This window comes from Antrostomus carolinensis, unplaced genomic scaffold, assembly GCF_000700745.2.
Source record: "Antrostomus carolinensis isolate BGI_N321 unplaced genomic scaffold, ASM70074v2 scaffold30925, whole genome shotgun sequence".
In the NCBI taxonomy this organism is placed as follows: domain Eukaryota; kingdom Metazoa; phylum Chordata; class Aves; order Caprimulgiformes; family Caprimulgidae; genus Antrostomus; species Antrostomus carolinensis.
Window position 1 is genome coordinate 7,648 of NW_010317559.1, and position 19,247 is coordinate 26,894.

At 37.1% G+C, this 19,247-nt stretch overlaps 1 protein-coding gene across 1 annotated transcript in view; it reads left to right on the forward strand.

Moving 5' to 3' along the window:
• Positions 1-17,029, forward strand: part of SMC5 (structural maintenance of chromosomes 5) — a gene marked incomplete at both ends in the record, with an annotated part of 23,189 nt that extends 6,160 nt beyond the window's left edge. The window contains 10 exons of the mRNA XM_010168622.1: positions 578-718; positions 3,847-4,008; positions 8,505-8,576; positions 9,497-9,752; positions 11,164-11,318; positions 12,943-13,056; positions 14,028-14,122; positions 14,319-14,451; positions 16,550-16,723; positions 16,860-17,029. Coding sequence (XP_010166924.1) covers positions 578-718; positions 3,847-4,008; positions 8,505-8,576; positions 9,497-9,752; positions 11,164-11,318; positions 12,943-13,056; positions 14,028-14,122; positions 14,319-14,451; positions 16,550-16,723; positions 16,860-17,029 — 1,472 coding nt within the window. The remainder of the gene's footprint in view (positions 1-577; positions 719-3,846; positions 4,009-8,504; positions 8,577-9,496; positions 9,753-11,163; positions 11,319-12,942; positions 13,057-14,027; positions 14,123-14,318; positions 14,452-16,549; positions 16,724-16,859) is intronic.
• Positions 17,030-19,247: the final 2,218 nt, after the last annotated feature.

Below are 19,247 nucleotides of genomic sequence, written 5' to 3' on the forward strand. Positions count from 1 at the left end.
TGCAGGCTTAGTGATCTTTCCAGAAATAATGTGTTCCTTGCTGTTATTGCTGGGAATGGTGTCTTGGGGACAGTGTTATGGGACTAGTGTTTGTCATTAGCCCTACAGACCATTCTTTTAATCCTTTGTTCTGCTGTTTCTTGTCCTTGTGTGTACACATGCATTTCCACCCATACATAGAACATTCACATACCAGCCTTAATGTTTCTGTTACACTCTACAAGATCTTTCATAGATTTTTCCTGTTTGTGTTTATCAAAACCAGTTATGGTTGTTTAGAAACATCTATTTTTAATGGAGGCTTGAGCTGTAGGGAGTAACTTCCCAAGAAAATAATAATAATAAAAAAATTCCTCACATTAAGATTTCTGTTTGTGAGACTTATTTTCACAGAAAGTATGTGATAAACATACTTGAAAAAACTTGACAGCTATTCCTAGTTGGATTGTTACTGCTGTACTAAAAGGTCCTCTCTAGTGTTAAATTTCTGCTTTCATGTACAGGTGAGCTGTGGACTATTTCTGAAGTGTTTTCACAGAGTAGATACTGTAAAACATGAAAATTTATATTCTTACAGAATTTGTGCAGAGACAAAACTAACTCTTTGGAGAAAATGAAACAGAGGCTTGAACGATACAAACAAGATGTTGAGAGATACCATGAGCGCAAGCGCCACCTAGACTTAGTTGAGATGCTTGAGAGGAAAAGGCCATGGGTGGTAAGTTTTTATTTTATTTTCAGTGTTTTCATAACCTAACCCATTTTTCCTAATACTGCAACATTAGAAATTTGACAAAAGTTTATTTAAAAGAAAATTGACCAGAGTAACTTGAACATCATTACAATTGCTTGGTGTAAACAGACCAGGTCTTGAAATACTATTCTTGGCCGAACTTTTGATTGGAGATTTGCTTGCATATGCAGCTGGACTGAAGAAGTTGCTGAAGAAGTAACATAAGTAGTTACTGCCCATTTAGGAAAGCCAGCAATAGGGACCAAGAACAGTACTCCTTTTATTCCTTGCAGACACAACTGGGTTAATTTAAGATGTGCTTACCAGTGCCACTTGCTTCTTCCACTTGCCACTTTTTACTTTTTTTTTACAGAACATGGGGTTTTTTGTTTGTTTTGTGGGGGTTTTGAGGGTTTTTTTTTCCAGGTTGCCTTCCCCCTTTGCTAATTTTAATTTATTAATTGAAGTTTGGGGTGCATGATATAAATCATAGTGACCTACAACAAAAGGCTGTGACAATTTCTCATTCCATTGTGGTCTTCAGTGTAAAAGATTGTTGCTATTTTGTGGTTTGTCAAGTCCTTCTGATAGATCTCTTGGTATTCTCCTATATTGCAAAATATCAAGCTCTTTCTAAAAGAAGAAATGCATTCTCTTGCAAGGGCATATTCCTTTGTCATCCGACCTAGCACTGTTTAGTCCTAAGAATAAGTGGTTTTGATGTTCTTAAATTGGGTTCTTAAATTCTTAAAATTGGGTTCACTGAAGTTGAGAGTAGCAAGGGAGCTTATTCTTCCTTCTGTTGATCATCCCCCTCCCCTGTCCTCACCACAAGGTAGGTTTCTACCTGTAGACCAAACATAACTCGCTGTTTAGAGTTGCCCCTGTAACCGAACAGAATAGCTAGGTGAGCCTCCAAATCAGCAAAGAGGCAAATGTTTGAACACAGCAGTATGTTATGAAATGAAGACAGGCAGCCTGAAAACAGGTCAACTGAAATATGACAGTAGATTGTCTCTTGATCCTTGTGGAAAAGTGGAAGTCTAGTTCTAACATATTTTACTGTTTGACCACTGTAGAACTGCATTTTTATTCTGAAAGCTCCACTGTTCTTCACCTGAGGAACACTTTTCCACTCAAGTGTTTTTTCTAGTCAGTGCCAGGTGCTTCTGTATGTGGACAATTATACACTATATTTATATGTATCTATGCCTAATAAGCTTTTGAGCATCTGCTTCAAATTCCATAAAACAGACCCTCGGAGTGCAACCTTAAAGATTTGGTCTCAAGCATTTAGGGGACGTTTTATGTTCTTATATATACCTTAATGGGACTTCCATCAAATGACTGTGTCATCTGCAGTCAGTGAGCAGATTTAAGGACCTACAGGATTTTTTGACATAGATAGCCTTTCTTTTGTAGGGTCTTAAGGTTTCCACCTTAAGTTTAAGGTAGTACAGTATGCCATAAGATATATTATTTTAAAGTAGTATAGCAGCAGGAAGTGCTGTTCCTGCTGCTGTAAATGTCCTGAAAACACATAATTCTGAAAATTTGTTTGAACCAAGCCGTGTCTATTCTTCTTTTCATCTTCCATTCACAACTGAATGGAAGAGAGAAGCTTTGTTATGTAGTTTAGGCACCAATACTTCTTGCTGGAGCTGAAATCCTTTGGAAGTTCTGCAGATGTTTAGCTAAGTGCATAATTAGATGTCAATGTTATTTGCTTAAAGGTTACAAAATACAGAGATCCAGTGAAAGTCAGGTGTTCTTAAAGTGTTAAAGAGATTTGCTCTATAAAAACCATGTCATGGCAATTTCTAGAGAAACTTGGCTGTACTTTGTATCTGAAGAAATAAGGTGTCATTGTACGTGCGTCTTTTTGCTTTAACCTTGAAATATAATACCTTATTTCGAGCAGAGCTAAATTTTAAGCTTACTCTATTGGCTAAGTGGAAGCGTAGCTGCTTCACCTCTGTAACTTTGTAATAGTGGCTACTGATTGTAATCCATGTCATAGAATTACAGCAGCTTTCTTCAAATAATTCTTGGCTTTATGAAGAAGATACTATGAAGAAAGAATTTGGATTTAATAGCCTAAGTTGATTTGTTTGTGATTAATCATGTGTGTTTACAGGCCAGGTAGTTAAATAACTAACCAGAAAAAAAGTGGTAGCAGATAAAGCAAAGTTAGCTGTTACAGATAGAACTTGCAGGCTGTCTTTATTTATTATTTATTTAGTGTTCCAAAGCGTGGAATAATCCAGACATATATTCTGAATGAGAGGGTTCCTTTAGTGCCTGCCAAATCTGTTAGCTTTCCCTTCCTCCCCTTAACAATCATTGAATGTCATGTTCTTTGTTTTTGAGGTTGGTTTGGTTTGGTTTGGTTTTTTCCCCTCCAGAGAGCGGAACACAAAAAAATTCACTAGGAATGACTCCTTCAGCCTAAACTACTTTCTCCCCAAAATCCCCACCTTGAAGTGGAGGTTCTTGATCGCTACACTGCTTACCACCTCTTTCTTCTGAGGAATGCATCTCCAGTTAAAATCCCTAGATAATGACTTCTCTGGTATTTGTGGTGTATGGTGGAAATTTGTTTCTTTTCAGAAGTTCTGTTCCACTCTGTCTCCCTCCTTGGTTTACTTCAGGGTTATGTCTGTTACTGGCTCTGATGATCTGTCCAGCTCCTTCCTTTCCTTTCTCCTGAAGTTTTCTGTGGTTATTTGCTCCTTAGCTTGAGGACTTCTGCCTAAGTAGTGCTCAAACTATGGACAGAAGGGGCTAAAGAATTACTTTTTCCACACCAATCCCAGATGGACTTAGAGGCAAGGTAATTGCAGACAAATTGGTTGTTTCTTCTGCTACTTGAATTGCATATTATTTAAGAACTATTAAATCTGTGTGCTTGTTCACTGGGAACTGAATGATCCCTACATCTCCTAGACATAGTGACTAGCAACAGGAGGATTACTGAAGTAGTTGCTCTAATACTAGCTTCTGAATGAGATTTTTCTCCTAAAACCGATGTGCAATTAAATAAAATGTTAGAGCAGTATAAAATACTGGAATAGAAGACAAAAGTCTTTAATTATTTTACTTTCAACTCCAAGGAATATGAAAATGTTCGTCAGCAGCATGAGGAAGTGAAACAAAGCCGAGACCAAGCCAAGGAAGAACTGAAGACTCTGAAAGAAATGCAGGCCTCAATGACAAAAAAACTCCAAGAAACTGAAGATTATTTTCGGAGTCTGGATATGAAAATCAGAGATAAGGTAGGTGGTCTAAGTTCTCAGTTAATGTATGCACTATTTCATGTGTTCTGTGTTTGGCTTTGAAACGTGTAAAGCAACAGCCTCTTTCTTTCTAGTGTGACATCATGATATGTTTCAGAAGAAATTTTTCTGAAGTTCTCATGTCCTTGATTCTCACAATGTCTCTTCCATTAAAAACACTGAAGCTCAAGGAATACATTTCTTGGTAGACCTTCAGTAGCAGCACGGAAATTCCACTCTCTTCCTATTACAAGAGCAAATTTTGTGATTCTCTTAACAGAACCTGCAGAATTTTCAGGGATATAATGTTACAGTTTCCCTAAGTTAGATACTTCTATTGAATTAGTTGCCAGTTTTTTCCTCTGTTCTGTAGATTCAGTTTGTGGATGCTCTCTGTTTACATTCTTTAAATGTAGCCTGTTTGGGTGGTTAATTTAAACCAAATTACAGCTTTTCTGACCTAAAAGCATTCCTCTAATACTTAAGCGCGTTGCGTATGTAGGGTATAATTTTTTTTTATTAGACAGTAATCCTCCATCAGTTGTGAATACTTTTATGCATAAGAGAATTTAATGGTAAACCTACCTATGTGTTACAGCTTAATATCTCTCTTTTGAGTAGCTGCTCTCTCTGGGGTTATATATTACTATTTCGGTGTGACAGATAGGAGAGTAACTGTAATCCTCTGCAGTATTTTAACTATCATGTACTGCGTGGGCTGCAGAAGTATTTGTACGCATAGGCTGCCCAAATTTTTAATGGTTAACCAAAGTTAAATGATAACATGAGAATGCTTGCTGCAGTGAGTTGTTTGAAGATAACTGATCACATCAAAGGACTTGGTGTGGAGACACGTGTGACACCTATAGAGGACTGCTGTCATGAAGTATCTTGTAGAATCAGGGTCTGAAACTTCAGTGGCATTTAGTGCACTATGAGCTAATACACTGTCCATAAGCTTTCTTTAAAAAAAAAAACCCAATCAAACACCCTCCCTCCAAACACACAAAAAAACACAACAAAAAGCAGAAAACAAAAACAAAAAACAAAACCACAAAACCAAACCAGAAAGACCAGACAAACAAAACCAGATTGTTGTTTCCACCACTTCTCTTTTTGTTGTCATGTAAACTGTACCAGGCAATACTATTTACCCAAATATGTGATTATTATTAAGAAAACCCTTTGCTGAAGGTATGCCTTGAAATTTGTGCTCCACAGTACTGAAAGAGTTTGCTGTGCTGTGATTCCAAATACCTAAATGTTTGAAAATGTTGCAGTTTTACTGAAGTGGGCTTTTTTGGGTGTGGTTGGGTTTTTTGTTTGTTTTGTGGGGTTTTGTTGTTGTCTAAGTGTACTTCAGTAGAGGAAAGTTAACAACTGGAAGCTTGAAATTTGCAGTAAGGGCCTTCAGGATTGTGAAGTGCTAAGCTTTGTTTTCACCACTTTCTATTATCCTGATTTTACTCATTGTCTTTCATTTTAGTTAATGTTGTGCCAATGTATTTTTTTCAAACAGGAAAGAGTTCTACTGAACCATTGCTACCACAATTCTTAGAAGTGTTGGGCTATAGTCATATAAAAGTTATCCTCTGTTGGTATGATTTATAATCTGTATGAGAAACCTAGAACAAAACAGTGAGCATTTCAGTTTTAACTTGCATAGGCTATTTGTGGCAGAACTGTGGAAGAAAAATTGGGGGAAGGTACTAGGTGATCAACTCCTACCAAATCAACATTTTTTTCTGCTCAATTTAAACTTGTGGAATAAGGCTTTCACACACTGAATGTTCACAAAGTTAACTGTGTACTGAAGTGGCATTTAATTTGGGCCCAGAGCATGAATTAAGTGCATTTTGTTATACAATATTACAGAAACCAGAAAGATGGGAAGAAGGAAAGTTGCTACCTTTGTTATAAATCATTTATAGAAAACTTACTAAGATATTCTAAAACTACTTTACAGTAATTATTTACCATTATTTTGATTGTAATGTATAGCTGATATTATGTTGTATATAATATTATAATAAGACATTTCCAAACCTGAGTTTTGTTCTGATGTAAATGTTATATCCAGGTCTGATATGAATGATTAATGTTCCATCTTGAAGAAGCCCTCGTAGGGTTCAAAGTAGTTGAAAATGCCTGTAGGGAGTATATTATATAGCTGTTTATGGCATGAGCAATTCATATGGCATCAGGCAAGTTAACAAGATATTAAAGGTGTATTGCTACTTTTTGAACTTTGAGACTCTTTTTTGACGACTGAAATCTGTTTTCCTCTCACAAATCTTCTTAGTTGGGCTGTGAAAATGAAGTTGTGAAGGAGAATCAACACTGCTTGCACTGTCAGGAGATAGTTCTGAGTCAAACCTCCTTAAAATTGCTTGAATTGCTACTTTTTCATTAGTTCTTCACTTTTTCATGGAGACTGCTTGAATTTATTATAACTTAGAATTTTATCTTTGTAGATGCAAGCATTTGGTGAGCATTTCACAGATAATTATGCTGTAAGCCAGCAGGAGTTGATTGATGAATGATTTTATTATAAGCACAGTATAACTATTTTTGTCTGAAAAGTTTTAGGGTTTTTTAAGCCAAATTTCAATTTGTTATTAAGGGAAAGCAGTTCAGCATTTTTAAGTCCTCTCTATTTTGGGCACACAGACCTGTGGGGAACATAATTGTCTTCAGGCCCTTTTGTCCAGGCTTATATCCATTATCAAATAACTGCAATCCTGACTGCTTCTTGAGATCTTGCTCGTGACTTGAGGATATATATGTGAGAGCAGAGATAAATCAGCTCTTCATTACGTCTTGTTTGCACTTTGTTGGCAAAGAGCCAGGCATGGTGTTGCAGATTTTGTGTGGAAGGAGCTGGACCGAAAGTAAAAGTGGAGCTAAACCTGGGAAGAAATTAACGTATCAAGGCACTGCATGGCTATTTCTCTTGTCTTTCTCTGTGTGAAACCCTTTTTAAGGATTTGGTTAGACTAAGAATTCCTAGTAAAATTTTGTGCTTTGAGTGTGTAGGACGTGTAGATTCTGAAAAAAGAAATCAACTCATTTTGTAGGAAGAGGTTGTTTAAAATTATGTCAGAACAGTTTCCACTTTGGGCTCTTTAAAGGCATTTGAACAGAGTGGACTATGGTATGCAGTTTTTTTAGCAATATTTGACATGTGTTGTGGTTGTACCATGAAAACCATAAAGACAATTACAGTTGTTAATCTGTTCTGTAAGGTTGGTATATATAAATATATGATAACTGAAAATATAATAATAATTGAAAAATTGAATTCCAGTTCCTTACTAGTGTCCTGATTTTGAGAGCCTTTAGAATTGTTTTGTGAATATTTTGCATCAGTTTCCTGAGAGAGAACTTCCTCTTCAGAGTGCCTGCCCGAGGTCTTTGGAGAAAGCATCAGGGATTCAGTACTGTGTTGCAGTCAACTGCAAGACCAAGATGTGTTGTTCCATGTTACCTTCGTGCAAACAGCTGTGAAGTCAAGATCTTGAATTTTTGTGCATCTTTCAGGTTGTGGGAGGGAAAAGATTCTGTGTAGTTTTATTTTCTCCATTCTTGATGCATCTTAGCATTGTCAGTGTGACTTGCTTTGTAGAAAGACGCTTCTTCCAGCAAGACTGCTGTGTTTGTTTCCGTGTCTGCACTGGAATTTACTTACGGTCCTTCCATCCTCTGCGGTGCTCCAGTGCTCTGCTTGCACTGTTTTCAGCCTTGAGGGTTCAGGAAAGGAAGAATTAAGTTTGTAGAGAAAGCATAGTACACTTCCTCTGTGTTCAGGACTCGGCTGTACAAGTGCAACCTGTCCTAAATAAGACTTGCTTTGAGCAAGGGACTGGGTGACACCCAGGAGTATCTTTGGACCTATAGTATTCCACAACTATAGGAGCTGAGAAGGATGGAGGAGTGGAGACATGGGTGCCTACACAGGAGCCAACAAGTTGTCAGGCTCAGCTGTGTAGGGTATAGCTTTAGCACAGTGCACTTCAGAAGTAGGATGACTTTGACAAATTATGTTTTGGCTGTCCTGTGCCTAGGAACTTAGGCCTTTCTTGCTCGCAGGTTAAGCTTTCCTTGGTAAAGCTGGTTTGGAAAAAGAGGCAAGAGCATTTTATAAGTGAAGGATCTGAATGTAACATTTTTAATGAAATCGAGGGTGGAGTTATTTTGATTTCAGATTAGGTTAGGAGGCTTCCTTTGTCATGCCTGAATTTGCAGATCTATAGCTGAATGGTTGTGAACAGTTTATATGCAGATACTCAGTTCTTCACCAGTTGCTGAAGATGTCCATGTCATGGATACAAGTAAGAATAATTAAAAACTGGTAAGTATGACTTTGTCAGTAATCAAATGTGGAATAAATGCTTAGTTACACATATATAGCATGTTCTTTAAAATATGACTGCTTTTTACAAATATAACTATAACTGAATTTATGACTATCTAATTAAATATTTTACTCGATGCAGACTACTGACATCAAAGGCATTTCTCAAAAATGTAAACAGAAGCAAGATGCTTTGGAGATGAAAGATAAACAAGTAAGAGTCTTGGTGTTTGTGATTTTTTAGGTGTTTCTTTGCTAATGTATTAATTCAGTACTAGCTATAGCATGTGCCACATTCGGGCAGAATGCCATTTCTTGAATTCTACGGTAAAACACAGATATTGGGGGTTTTTGTCTGCTTTTCTGTTAGTGGAGAGGGCACTTTATCTGACAAGGCTGCAAGTGCTTGCACACTTCACTGCCTCTAGTACACAATGAATCTTTAAAATGCCTATTAGTCAAATATATATTACTAAAGGACGGGTATATGTGACATAAAAGCAGTTACTTTGGTACAACAAACTTGGGAATAGACAGTGTGAGTATATATACCATATATTACAGGCTTTCTTTGAAAAGCTACAGCCTCTATAGTACACTAATGCACTCAGCATTAAACATGCCCTCAAGTAGCCTATGTGTGAGGCTAGGGTTATTGTTTCTGTTGAGTGTATATATCCAGCATTTCTTGAGAAAAAACACAAAGATATGTTGTAAAACAGTTACAGAACTTTATTGAAGCACTCAGTCAATAGATTTATAAATTAAATACATAAGAATGCGGAGTCAGTGTTGCACGTTGTGTTTGTGCTATAGGTTTTATGCAGTCTTAGTTTAACTTTCAGGTGTGTTAAGAAAGATCTTAAGCTTTAAACTTCTGCTCTTGAAAAAATAAAGGAACTTCAAAAATTGATTTAAAGACTTGGTTGTATCTTTGCTTAAATGTTCCTAAATCTTAACAAAATCTTGTCAGTTCTTCATCTATTGTAGGGCTATTGGAACTATAACAGAGTCGTACAGTGTTAGTGCATAGTTACATCAGTAGTTAATACCTAGTTATTGGATATCCTAGTTATTTGTCAAAGGTTTTGTATGCTAAACTCTTTTAATGTTGGAAATACCTTAAAATCTTAGATTGAAGAAATTCATCAAGCTTTGAGAATGAAAAAAGATGAAGAAATGGACAGACAGAGGAAAATACACAACACTCACAAGATGATAGAGGACTGGAAGAATGAGCTCAGTACAATGTCAGTCTGTGATAATCTTCAGCAAAAAACTGATGCTGTTAATAATGAGCTGAAAAAATTACAAGAAGAAAGGGCAAATACTGATAGTGATATCAGTGACCTAACAACAGAGAAAATGAACCAAGAGAGGGAAAAGAATAGTAAGTTACTTGGAGTTTTGTTGATTTTTTTTTTTTCCTAATGACTGTTCATACAGTATCTACTTCTGGTCCTGCTGTAGTGAAATTGAGACATTTACCTCAAGCTTCATAGTTTTATCTTGCATGTATAGCAGTCCTCATGTCTGTTATCAGTTTTATTCAAAGTAACAAAAAACACTTTCAAAATAGAAAGAGAAGAATAGAAGATTCAGAAGTGGCAATTGATCTTAAAACTGTCCTTCCAAAAAAAATTAATTTCCTCTGATCTCTGGGTAAGGAGACTGCTTTGCCAGTTTCATTTTTTCCTGTTAAATGAAGGCGCATACTGTTAGCGGGATACAAAAAAACAAACCTGAAACAAAAGCAGTTTGCTTTGAAGGTGCGGCGTTTACAATTATCTGTTTGGCAGTATATTAGCTACTGATGCTGCTTTTGTCCTTTCTAGTGAACTTGAGCTAACCTTAAATGTAGTAAATTCCTTTATATTAGCCTAGGATTAGTTCTTTCTAAGAAATAAAATTTAAAAATTATAGCTTGGCAGGTATGGGGGTTTTGTATATATTCCTCAGTTGAGTGTTAGTGTCACAGAATCACAGAATGTTGGGGATTGGAAGGGACCTCAAAAGAGCATTTAGTCCAACCCCCCTAAATGAGATCACACAGGAAGGCGTCCAGGCGGGTTTTGAATGTCTCCAGAGAAGGAGACTCCACAACCTCCCTGGGCAGCCTGTTCCAGTGCTCTGTCACCCTCACCGTAAAGTAGTTTCTTCTCAAGTTTAAGCGGAACCTCCTGTGTTCCAGCTTGCACCCACTACCCCTTGTCCTACCATTGGGCATCACTGAGAAGAGCCTGTACACTTACACATACCTAGCTGGCACTTAACTTGTTATAGAAACCAAGAAGAAAAAGAGGTATAGAGAGACCAGGTGACCTAGGGAAGGAGACAGTGTATATTTTACCTTGAGAAGCATCGAAGGTGTACAATCTCTGTTTCTCCTGAATAGCAGATACTTTCGCACACGGTCTATTGTCACACATTTTGTTTTCTGCAAGCATGAAGTTACACTCGAGATTTTGTGTTGGTATTCCCACTACACCTTTCCTCTTGGGGTGTTTTTGGTTTTAAATACTAAGGTAGAACAAGTTTTGAAGAGAGGTGTTTTTTAGGACGAATTTCTTGTGTATTTACTGTACTACCACATTTCATTATCCTTTGCATAAGTCTTCATTTTATTTTAGGTTTTAAGCTTTAGTAGTTAAGATTTCTTTAGAATAAGCAGCATCTTGATTGTGGGAAGATAAACTCTAAATTCTTACAATCTAACAACCTTATTGCTGGAGTAGGATTAAATGCCAGTTATAATGTGTACATGCTATGGACTCTGTTTAAGAAACTGCCTTAAATTACAGGAATAATTAATTGCCTTGGACAACTTAATAATATAATGAAAATGAAGGAAGAGACTCTTAAAGGGAAATTCCAAGACACACACTCTGCTCTTATGTGGCTAAGAAAGAACAAAGACAGGTTTAAAAAAAAAGTCTGTGAACCCATGATGCTTGAAGTAAGAAAATTTACTTGTATTTCACTCTAACCAGTTCATGTTTAATTTATTCATGCCTTTAAAACTTTCAACGCACATCTTGAGATGAGCTGCCAGTTAGTGCAGGGTACATTAGCATGGTGAATTTATTTGTAGTCTTAATTCCATAGGCAATGTAGTAATATTCAACGCTGAGTAAGATGGGGTGGTTCCTTCCCCCCTCAAGGAGCAGTCCTTTAAGGTGCCCTTTGCAGCTAAGGTACATCCAGTATTTAGACTTGTAGTTCTTATTTGCTGCTTTAAAAAGCAGTAGTAGTTACAATTGAATACCTCCCCTTATAGCACAAGGTGCTCAGCAACAGGTACCATATGTCACTGTGATCCCCAGGTGTTTTTGTAGTTTGCTTTGCACAGCCAGCTACAGAAACACCTAATCTACCCTTAATTTTGTTTTGTGTTTTGGTTTGACAGATGCTGTACTAGCTAGGAACAGGAGGGCTAAATTTTCAAAGAAACTGTTAGTTTTCTAGTGCATTCCATGTAACCTGAGAGGATGAAGAAATCCAGTGCACTCTTCCTCTTCATAATTGCAAACAAATGTATTGCTACATTTTAAATTAGTTGAATGTTGAATATTTGTATGCCAATTCTTACACTTTGTACATGCATTAGAACTGTTCAAAATTACTTTTGTTTAGTATAAAATACCAAGTATTTCCTGTTATTAGCAGAACTTCCAATTGTTCCTGGAAGACCACATCAGTTTAATTTTACAAATGCCTTAATAGGATGCCTTTGCTTTTACTTTAAGGCCTCATTAACTTCTGTAACATCCACTGATGTCTGAATTTATTTTCTTTGATATGATGTGACGTAGTGTTGTGTATTTATATCTTCTAGCTTTCAAATTACTAGTGAGTGTACCCAGCCTTTCTGTTATTAAGTTGTGTAGTTCTGTGTAACTGCCTTCATATGTCATGTGTGGTGATATAATGTCTAATTACTAGTGACACTTACTGAAGAATTGTAACATTAACATTTCATTCAGGTATGAAAAGCTTAATCCATTTTAAATGTGGATTTTTAAATTTTTTTTTTTTTAATAATTCAGAGAGAATTCAATCAATCAATCTCTGAATCTCTGTCTTTGTAGAGCTTCACAGTTCTGTATTTGTATTTGATGATGTTCACTTGATCCAAAACAAGGGGATTTGCATATGAATAATTTGTGGAGTGTGGCATTTTCTGGTTTTGATTGCTTAGGTTAATTGTTTCTAAAGAGTGAGATACCTTTAGTAGTACTGGAGCACAGCCACTAGACATGATATGGTGGTGGTTGGAATTGTAAGGTTAGCAGGTAGCAGAAGAGGGGGAGGTGAATGGTGGAGACAGCAGTAGCTCCAGGAATGTTGAAAAAGGATATGGATGGGCAAAAACTAGACACAATTACATATGAGTTGCTGTAGGTTTCCTCCCAAGAAAATTAGTTGCAAAAAGACAGGGAATATGTCTTTAAAGACATTTAAACATTTGTCTTTATTTTTGTTAAATGTAGTCTTGGATATTATCTGACTGCTTAAAATGTCTTGGGGGAGTGTTAAGTCCAATTGTATTAAATCACTTTCTCATTATCTGTCTTTATCAGATCAATATGAAAGACAGTAGACATGCTAAATATGTTGAAAATCACATTTCGGGCAATGACATGAGGGCTTTCGTTTTTGAAAGTCAAGAAGATATGGAAATCTTTCTTATGGAGGCAAGTAGATGCCAATTTTAAAAATTCATTAAATACTGAGGTAGGAGCCCTAAACTTTGGAGTCTACCAAGTAAGTCTGTATTTAGTAAGTTTTAATTGGCAAGATCAGCATAGTAGCCAATACAGAGTATTCAAAAGTCATCTTCTGGATTAAGGTTCTCTTCTGGAGTAAAATTTTTTTAAAGCCTAGACTAACTGGAGGGATGCAGGAATATGAAGAAAATACTTCCTTTTAGAAATAACTTTTGTTTTGCTTGACGAGGCAATAATCACCGAAAAGAAAATACTGTGTACAAGAAAATGACAAGGCAGGAAGCTACAAATTTATTGCCAGGCTTTTCCAATGCCTCCTAAGTAAAGAGATGAGGGGGCATCTTTTGTGAGAAGACAATGGTACAAGCAGCAAATCAGGCTTATATCGTAATACTGCTGTTTCCTGGAGTGATAAGGAGATTGTTCCCTTTGAGACCCAGACAGATGATGCAGGAGAAAAAAGCCACAAGATATGGCATTAACTGTCATAATGCTTTTCAACTACTGTCCACATAATAGTGTGGTTAATGACAGACTGTCCTGCAGGTTTGTAAGACCTGTCTGCCCTTCACAGAAGCTAGTCATTTTTATATATGTGAACAGCAGTGATGACAACTGAGGTTCTAGGGGCTTGTCTTGCCTCCATGATTGTGGAACCCAGTGTAAGGCTGCTGTAACCAGCTAAACTGATCTTTCATTTGTATCCTCAGTCTCTTCTGCCTTGTTAGTATCAGGCTTTTCAAAGCCTCTGTAGCCAGTGGTCTGCCATTATCTGTGCAAAATGGACATACAGCCTGAAAGTAGATTTTTATGGGTTCTTCCAGAGATTGTCAGTGTAAAATAATTCAGATTCTGTGAATCAAGAATAAATACTTGATTTCATATAGTGAATTTTTCTGCTCTTTTATACCAGATAATCTAATGTAATCTATGTTTAGGTGCGTGATCATCAGAAACTAAGAGTGAATGCTGTATGTGCACCTGCTAAATCATGTGCTGAAAGCTTACCTTCGAGACCTATTGAGGAACTGCAGTATGTATCAGATTATATCAGTGGGGAATGGTTTTAAATACGATGTTTTGGTGGTTTTGCTATATATTAGAATTTTCTATGCAAATCAAATTTTCACTAATTGAAATCTGGGTTAGCAGGACTTCTTTCTGACCCTTCAGCTTGTTTTATCTGCCAGATTTTATTTCTGATGCATGCTTTTTTTTGTCCTCTTCAGCCAATACGGATTTTTCTCTTATTTACGAGAGTTATTTGATGCTCCTCATCCAGTGATGAGTTATCTTTGCTCCCAGTACCGTGTTCATGATGTCCCTGTGGGAACAGAGAAGACCAGAAACATGATTGAAAGGGTGAGATGTCCTAAAAAGCACAAACACATCTGTGATCTAGTTTTATTTCGGAAAATCTTTGGCAAGTTAGTGTGGAGAAAGCAAAAAATTGCTTTAGCCTTTTCATTTGGCCTTTTATTTGGCCTTTAGAAGTGAGAAGAGTTCTTTATACACAAACGTGTTGCAAGACATTTTAACAGATCAAATTCATCTAATGCAGTATTTAACAGAAAGTTAAATAGAACTTTCACCTGCATGCTGTTGCAAGTCAGTTATATGAATTTGTTTTATTACAATAACTTCTACTTTAAGTGCCTGAGATCTTCTTGGCAAAATTTGAATCAAACAGTTAATAGTACATGACAATGCTGACCTGTCATGTTTATATTTAAAGCAGTAATTAGAAGTGACACCTTTTTAAAAAAACAAAACAAAACCCAAAAAACCAAACATTAAGATGTTCACTTTCTGACAAATTGCATTGAATAGATTCAGTCAGAACTGATGTGAGAAATACTATATAAAACTTTTGGATTCCTAGAAATAGGCTAAGAGCTCCTGCTAGGGGTAATCTCCCTGCCTTAATCTTTCTTGGGTTCTTGTAAGCTCATCATTGCTGGATTGTAATGGATAACACACGTGACAGTTTTCAACTTAAATTCTTATTTACTTCTCTGTGTATGCTGGACATCTGTTGTCTATCCTGTACAGAGAGTGAACTCTTTGAATTCAGAAGACTACATTGGGCTCTCTGAAAACAGTAAGAGTTGCTTTTTCAAGAATCTCGTGGAACAGGCTCTGCAAATAGAGAAGAATTCCTGTTTTATTGGGATAGCTGTTGCTTCTTCCTATCTTAGATGTTTCTGAGGCTCTAGGAATGTAAAAGTGGAGGGAGTCCTAGATTACAAGCTCTTCTCTTAATGTTTTTTTCTAACCATTTTCATCTTTAAGCTGCAATTCTTCCACCACTTTGTGTTTATCACCTGATGAAGCAGATTACCTGTACAATAGGTCTTTGAGTTACATTTTGTAAACCAGTCAGAATTATTCCATAGATACTTCCTCTTTTCCAGAGCTGTGTGGGCAGTGACCGATAAATCACTGGTCTAGGGACAAAGATGAGCCACTATTCTGACTGTGTTGCACATGGTGCCTTCTCAGCTCCCTTGTGTAAAGTTTTTTCTTTGTTCTTACTATTTTTGATTGAGAAATGCATTGTTTGCTCACATGCATCTGTTTGAGCATGTGTTGCTCACATCATTTTGTTTCTCACATGCCAGAGAAAGTTTTAGTTTAAAAGGAAACCTATTTCATAGAGCTGAGCATGTAAGAAAAAGGAAAAAGGACTAGGATGGAAATGTCCATCCATCAACCTGTCTGAGCTGTAAAGCAAAGTCGACATGGTTTTCAGTGTCCAGGAACCAGATCAACAGAATATTGCTGGTGCTCTGTATATAAAATGAAAAAAATCTTTAGTCAAATTTACGTTGGCCTACGGAGGCTTTTCACTATTCCCAGGTTACTGGACACTTTATATCCTTTTGACATACTATACCCCCTTGCATTATGATAAATCTTTGGTTATTTGTAATGTCCTTTTTGACATGAGTAATTTAAAAATAGGAAGTAGTGTTTTAATACCTCTTTTTTTTTTTTTTTTTTTTTTCTCCTGTAGGTACATTTGCTTCACTGAAATTCTCTCATTACAGCTCACCTTACGGTTTCATCCATTAATTTCTTAAGTACTTTTAGTTCTTTGGTACACAAGCTACATTTGCATGTTATGCATCTACAGCAAGTACAACTCTTGTTCATGATGCAGTACAAGATTTTTTCAGTTTGCATCTGTTATATCAGAGTAGTCAGAACTTGTTTAATTGGTTATGGTAACATACTCTGTTTGATGGTATATTAACATTTCTTTGCTGATTGGTCTAAATTACAAGTATAATGATGCATTGAATTTAGCGCCATCTTTTTGCTAAAGCTTGTTAACAGCTAAGAGTCTTGCATAAGCTGAAGATCTTTACTGTGGATTTTAGCTAGTTTATTCCTTCTTCTGAAAAGCATTGCCTTAAGGAACACTTTTGTCACATTAATATTTTTGTCTGGTTTTTAGGTCATAAAAGAAACCAACTTGAAACAAATATACACAGCTGAAGAAAAATACACTGTTAAAGTATCTGCTTATACAAACCTAACCCTCTCTACTAACACATCCCTGAGAGTGGCACAATTTCTCATTTGTTCAGTGGATACAGATGAAAAAAAACAGTTGGAAAACCAGCAACAGGTAAGAATTTATTTCTGTCCTGTATACGATGTGAACTACTACCCATTTTATCATGCAATAAGCATAGCCTACTTACATGTGTCACTATGTTATGTTTGTAATAATAATGCTGGTGGTGCGTGTTCTTTTATTTCAGGACGTCAATAACAAGTTAAAGTCATTGGATGTGCATCTGGCTACATTGTTTGAGAGACAGAAACATCTGGAACACAGAGACAATGAGCTCAGGCAACAGAAGAAAGAGCTTTTAGAGAGAGGAAACAGGAGGAGACAGTTGGAATCAAAAATTGCTTTGAAGTGTGAGAGGTAGGAAACAATCCATATTATCTATGAAACTTGATCAATTTTAATAACAAAGGTATTTTGGCTTCTTCTTACTGCAGTGTGCTTTTACCCGTACAATGTAACAAGTAGTTGATCCTAACATACAGGTGATACTGAAGACAAAGAAGTTGTTTTGAAATTAAGACGGTATTTGAGAAACCATGTAACAATGTTCGGTATGGTTTCCTGTAATAACATTGCAGAATTCCAGAGCAAGATCATTGCACTTGGTTACTCAGGTATTACCAGTCTTCTGTCTGGGTAGCACATACCTGGCTGATACCGTAACGTACAGAAATGGTACTAAGTAAGCCTGCTGGGGGTCAAGTTGGATTCTCATTGTCCACAGTATGCGTCTTAATGTATTTTCTGGTTTTGTGGGCCTCTGAAATGCGTTCTTCTGTTACTTCTTTGTCATAAGGGAGAACCTGGGAAATGGTTCAAGAGATATTTCACTTAAGCTCACACTCTCAGAAAGCAGTGTAGGTGAGATTGCTCAAGACTTCACTCCCTCTGCTCCCGTAACGCAGTCCCAGCAGACCTTGTACCCTCAAATGCTTCTGTTTGTTCTTACGGCACACTCCTTTTTATTTTCTGAAAGTTGGTGCTGGTGCTCGTGTGCACAACTCATGTTGTGTGTGGTGCATTAAACTGAAAAGGGAGTGTTAGCCGGGGGGAAGGAAAAGAAAAGAAAAGAAATTGGGACTGCAGGGGTGTTACAGAGTCAGAATCAACTGGTGTATAGTCACAACTGTCCAGGTTGCTGTGAAAAGCAGCAGCTTTAAACAGTGTAGATGTGAGCTTAGCCTTCAAGGCAAGTATTGCTCTCAAGTTTCTTATTAGAGATACGTGTATTGTCATGGTATTTTACTAGAATACAGAATATGATAAGGCAGGAGGTGGACCTTTTACCTAAACAAATATTGATTAAATCCTTCCCTTTGAAAAAAATAATTACACTCTTAATTTTGAATAGAGGTGAGAATCCTGATACAATTACAGACAAGGCTGTTATAAATTTTATTTTATTTTATGATGTGGATATTTTTCTGTAGCTACAGAAATTATTTAAATAAATTATTTTCAAGTATTCATGTTTCTGATTTGTATGAGTATCTGAATAAAGCTGAATATAATTTTGAAATTAATTCTGTCATTAATTAATGATGACATCGTTAATTAATGACGACAGAATCACTTAGGTTGGAAGGGACTTAGTGTAGTCTGAAGTCCATCCATGTTCTCAAAGCAAGGTCAATGCTGAATTTGGATCAGTTTTTCAAGGGCTATATCCCACTGCATCTTGAAAGCCTCCATGGAGATTGCATGACCTGTTTGGAAATCCTGTTCCACTGCTTGACTGTCCTTATGGGGAAAATGTTTCTACTGACATACAGTCTGGATCTTTGTTGTTCCAACTTATGTCCGTTGTCTGTCATCCTTCTACTGTGTACTACTTCTTAGAGCCTGGTTCCATCCTGTTAGTGGCTTCCTCGTGGGAAGGATAGTGGGGGTGTTGCTGTTAAGGTGTCTCTTGTGTAGGGTGAACAACCTCAGCACCCTCATCCTGTCTTTGCAGGGCCTGTGCTATAGCCCCTGAGCATCTTGGTTGCTTTCCAAATTTGCTTCCGTTTGTTGATGTTTGGGGCAGGGGAAAAAAACTGGGTGCAGTGCTGAACAGAGAGGAAAAATCACTCTCCTCCTGCTTGTGCTTACAGCTGAGGATGCTGAGGGACCTTGTTGCTACCAGGGCACACTACTGGCTTATGCTTAGCTCATTGTCCATCAGTATCTCAAATCCTTCCCTGCAGAGCTTCTCTGCAGCCAGTCTGTCTCACTGCCAGACCCAGTCTCTTACCAGGAGCATGACTTGGCATTTGTCCTTGCTGAATCTCATGAGCCTTCTGTCCAGCCTCAGCAGAGCCCTCTGAAGGGCAGGCCTATTGCTACCCCCAGTTTAGTGTCATCGGAAAACTTGACGACAGTGCCCTCTGTCTGCTCCTCTGTGTCACCTGCAGAACTTAATTTTGTGGTACCTCACTTGATACTGGGCTCCAGGCAGAATACAGCAGACTAACCATGATCCTCTGAGCCTGACCATCAAACCACTCTTTTGTTACCTATCTAGTCTTCCATCCATCCAGACTGTAGTCTTCAAACTTGAGTACAATACTGTGGGAGACACCATTGAAAAAGTTAG